General features: G+C 45.2%; 1 protein-coding gene across 1 annotated transcript; it reads right to left on the reverse strand.

The window, feature by feature from the left end:
* Positions 1 to 2,539: 2,539 nt before the first annotated feature.
* LOC123002794 (uncharacterized) lies at positions 2,540 to 3,025 on the reverse strand. Its single transcript, XM_044393418.1, has one exon. It carries the CDS (start codon positions 3,023 to 3,025, stop codon positions 2,540 to 2,542), a length of 486 nt encoding a protein of 161 aa, XP_044249353.1.
* Between the last annotated feature and the right edge of the window lie 1,532 nt (positions 3,026 to 4,557).

The raw sequence follows: 4,557 nt of genomic DNA on the forward strand, positions 1-4,557 counted from the left end.
ATATTAGCTCTCGAGTTCTCTTGCTATAGACGGTTGGCCAGCAGAGCTTTGATCTCATGAGACCTTGCTTTTCCGACGAACTTTTACTGGCTTGTATTTTGTATTGTTCGTGAATCCTTGCTTGGACTGTATTTAGGGATTCAGGTAGACTAGTTGTATAGGAGTCGTCTGCCGACCCCATTCGTGGAAGTTCATCCGCCTTTCCGTTTCCTGGTATATCATTGTGGCCTGGCACCCATGTTATCTGTACATGGTTGCTTATTGCTAGTATGTTAAGGCCGACTTATAATCGGCTATTAGTGTCGAGTTGGTTCTTGCTCCTGCGATAGATTTGATAGCCGCTTGGCTATCAGAGTATTTCCTTACCTTGGTATTCCTGAGGCATTGCTGAATCGAAAGCTTGGCTGCTTCTAAAATAGCAAGTACCTCAGCCTGAAAAACTGTCTTTGATTCTGGAAGGTGGAATTTCGATTCTATCCCCCAGCTTTCAGAGTAAATTCCAGCCCCTACACTATAGTCCACCTTGGAGCCGTCAGTGTAGAGTTATACCTCATCTTGTCCGGTTACTCTGTCATTCTCCCAGTCTTCCCTCGTTGGAAAGATAGTCGTGAATCCGTTTCCAAATCTTATCTCCGCCGTCATATAATCCGTTCTTTGCCAGATAGTTGCTGTCCTCTAAGATACGGCAGTACCCTGAAAGGCTACCGCCTTTCAGCATTCACTTGCCTTCAGTCTGGTCGCACTCTGCGCTGCCGTATCCTTTATGAAAAGTTCTATAGGCATTATATTGAGAATAGTGGTCAACGCGGCAGCCGGGCATGATCGTAATGCCCCTGTAGCTCCTGCGTAAGCTGATCTCTGTATTTTTGTCAGCTTGGTAATATTGTATGCTCTTGTCAGGGCTGGCCACCAGACAAGTGCCCCGTATGTGAGCATTGGCCTTACCACTGCTGTATAAAGCCATAATATTATCTTAGGGTGTATACCTCAGTTTTTGCCAAACATTTTCCTGCACGAGTAGAATGCTATACTGGCCTTTTTTACCCGTTCTGTGATGTTCTGTTTCCACGAGAGCTTCGGGTCTAGTAATACTCCTAGGTACTTAGCTTTACTCGATAGCTCGAGTTCGATTCCACCTATTTTTGGTTTACTGTATGTTGGGATCTTTGTTCTTCGCGTGAAGAGCATTAGTTCGGTTTTACTCGGGTTTATACCTAGTCCGCAGGTTTTTGCTCATTCATTGAGTCGGGTAAGGGCCCCGTCATTATGTTACTAATAACATCTGGTCCTGATGAGCTCTTCTAATATGTCGTTCATGTTCATAAGCCAGAGCAGTGGGGATAGAACCCCGCCCTTGGGTGTGCCTCTCTTCACAAAGCGTGTGAGGTAAGTGCCACTCAGTTCGGCTCTTATCGTCCTGCTCGTGAGCATAACTCCGATCCAAGCTCTGATGTCTCCTTCAATGCCGATCTAGTTGAGGGAGCTCAGTATGGATTCGGCGTTTACATTATTGAACGCACCTTCTATATCTAAGAAGGTGGCCATTGTATATTGGTTAAAATGTAGCGATTTTTCTATGTGGCAGACTACTTCGTGTAATGCCGTTTCTGTCGATCTGCCCTTTCGGTACGCATGCTGATCGGTGTTTTCCCGGATATGAATATCGATCATTCGTTCCAGCGTTTTCATTAGGAAGGAGGTAAGGCTGATCGGCCTGTAATCCTTTGCTAGGATATGACCTCTTCTTCCTTGTTTTGGTATATATACAACTTTGGCTTCCTTCCATAGAAGCGATATGTGTGTTAGTCTGATGCAAGCCGTGTAAATGGCTTGCAGCCACCTACTGATGCTGTCCTGTGTTGCTTGAAGCACACTAGTGTCTCTAGGGATTCTGCCACTGTTGTAGTCGCTGATCCGTCTTGTTTGTGTAATAGAGTTGGGCTGTTATACCCTTTAGCAAGGACCTTGCTTAGTCTAGCCGAGTCTTTTATACCTTCGAGCGATTCGCAGTAAGTCCTCCAAGAGTCCTTCTTGGCTGCGTATATCACTTTTTTGTATGCTTTTTGTGCTTCTTTGTATGGCTCCCATTCCTTGGTAGCATAGCTGGAGTTATAGGCTTTTCTTGCCCTCTTTCTCAGAGTGCAAAGCTCTTTGGTCCACCATAAAGGGTGTTGTTTCTTAGAGTATGAAACCTTGCATGTTTCCTTATATGCATTGTTTAGAATGTTTGTTATACTGCTCTCGGCCTACCTGTCGAGTTAGTATAAAAGAGTGTATATCCTTGTTGTGTTAGACCCGAGATTTGTCTGTCTCGAGTCCATGGTTCTTGAACAATGCCTATGTCAATGTTCCTCTCACTGAGGACTGCAAGATTGGCTGAAGCATGCGCGCTGTGCTTCAGTTTAATCTGCACGACTTTAGGCATAGGTGTTGGGTGTTACGTCTAGGGTCTTGTCGTCGATGACCAGGTCATCCAACAGCTTGTTGGTGTCATCGACCTCCTCGAGAACATCATCCGGCTCTGCCAGGACGACCTTGATCATGGCCTTCCGTAGGCCGTACCGGATGGTGTAGTCTGCCTTCTCAAGCTGAGGAAGAGGAACGGCTGGCTCGTTGTCATCTCCTTCTCTACTTCGAGTATCGCCCAGTCCTCTGTGTGCACTTCAGGGTTCAGAGCCCTCAGCAGCGACAGCACTTTTCCTTGGTCAGTCTGCTCCTTTGGCAACCAAATGCGAGCCCGCGGCCTCCTTGGAATCTCCCTGGCGTGGACGAGCCTAATACTAAGGCCGTCCCATGAATTTCCAATTTTGGCTATGCATTCCGCCAGGAAGAACCCTGAGAACGAGTCATCGCACTTGATCACCCGGTGCCCCCTGACCATGTCCGACGATTCGAAGGAGGGGATCGGACCATTTGGCACGGCTGATAACCTTTCAGCTATCATATCGGCCACCTTGATCTCGATCTCCTCCCACTTCTCCGACAGGAGGCGTCCGTCGTCGTGCAGGCCGTCCACCAGAGCCATCGCGAGGCTGTCTCTGGCTACGTCGCTGAACTTCTTGGCCTTCTTTACAAAGGAGGTCGGTCTTGGCCTCCCCTTAGCGTCCTTTGCCCGTTTGGATGCGCAGTGAAACGAGCCCGACTGACCTTGGCCTTGCGCTGCTGATGCGTAGCAGTAGCTGCCTTGGTGGTACCCGGCTGGGTTCCGCTATTGTGTGGGTTGATGTTCTTGGTGTCTAGAGGGGTGCTGGTCTTAGCGGCTCATTCGGTTCCCATCAGTGCCGGAGAACTCTGGCTGGGTGTTCGCGGCCCTTCCTCGATGGTAGCGGAAACGGTTTGGGGTTTAACATTCCCCGTGAGGTCCGAAGCTACGGTGTTAAATTTCATTGTTCTTGCTCCGTTAAAACAAAGCTGGATTTACCCCTCAGTTGCGAACCTGAAAGTCAGTGGGCCGGGACGCTTGACTCGCCTGACTTGAGGGTAGGTTCTTTAAAGACCTACCCAGGTACGCCCGACTACGATTCGTCAGCATCCATAGTCATAGCTAGACTATGGACTTGCTTTCAGCCGACCTCACGGGGAGAGTATAGTCGCACTACCATCGCTATACACAGTTACGGCAGGGAACGAGTCCCCCGTTAGTCCCCCTGTGTACCCGACGGCTGACTAATAGTCAAAAATTAGTCGAATAACTATCGAAAAATACCATTAAACACTCATTCTAACAGCTGATGATATAAGCTAAATTTCTAACTAATAAAAAAACAATTTCGGCAGAAAAAAAGTTTCGCGGTAAAAATTATACCGATGAGCAGGAGACAATTCTTGTAGAACCGGTGTCTTCGAAATCGCCTCCGGGAATTGAAATCTTACATGCGTACAATCTATGACTCCTATGACTTTCTTGAAGGTCTTTAATACGCGGGTACTTCATAAATTGTTTTGAAAAAGACGCTATAGCAAAAGAAACTTCCTTAACAACTCAACTGGCTGTGGCCATTCAAACCAGGGACCGTAATGATTATAAGTTTTATCCAAAAACTCAATCTTTAATGATTATTTTTTGAGTTTATTTATTAATCCAAAAATAATCGTTATTTTTTGAGTTTTTTGTAAAACTCTAAAAGTAATGATTATTTTTTGAGTTGTATTTCAACTCTAGAAATAATGATTATTTTTTGAGTATTATTTTCCGCTTGACAAATAACGCTTACTTTTTGATTTTTATTTTCTGATTGAAAAATAAAACTTATTCCTTGAGTTTTATTTTTTGATCAGAAAATAAAACTCGAAGTCCAATTTCATTGAATTTAAGAGGTTTGGCTTTAAAAGCGGTTAGCAAATGTACTAAGTAGACCACGGCCAACACATTAAGGGCACTTTTAATTTTATACAATAACCGGAAACCGCCAAAAACCAAGAATAAATTCTCTGCCTAAAACTTACATATAATGAAGCCAAATCAGGTGTTATGCGTTCGAAAAGCAGAAAGGTGGCAAACTTTAAGAATGATTGACCCAGGGTGGTAAGATTATAGACATCATCTACTTTTGAAAA

The sequence above is a fragment of the Drosophila takahashii genome, chromosome 2L, assembly GCF_030179915.1.
Source record: "Drosophila takahashii strain IR98-3 E-12201 chromosome 2L, DtakHiC1v2, whole genome shotgun sequence".
Taxonomy (NCBI): domain Eukaryota; kingdom Metazoa; phylum Arthropoda; class Insecta; order Diptera; family Drosophilidae; genus Drosophila; species Drosophila takahashii.

Bases quoted from the DNA above. Each gene is read 5' to 3' on its own strand.
- LOC123002794 (XM_044393418.1), bottom strand. From the start codon at position 3,025: ATGGCTCTGGTGGACGGCCTGCACGACGACGGACGCCTCCTGTCGGAG.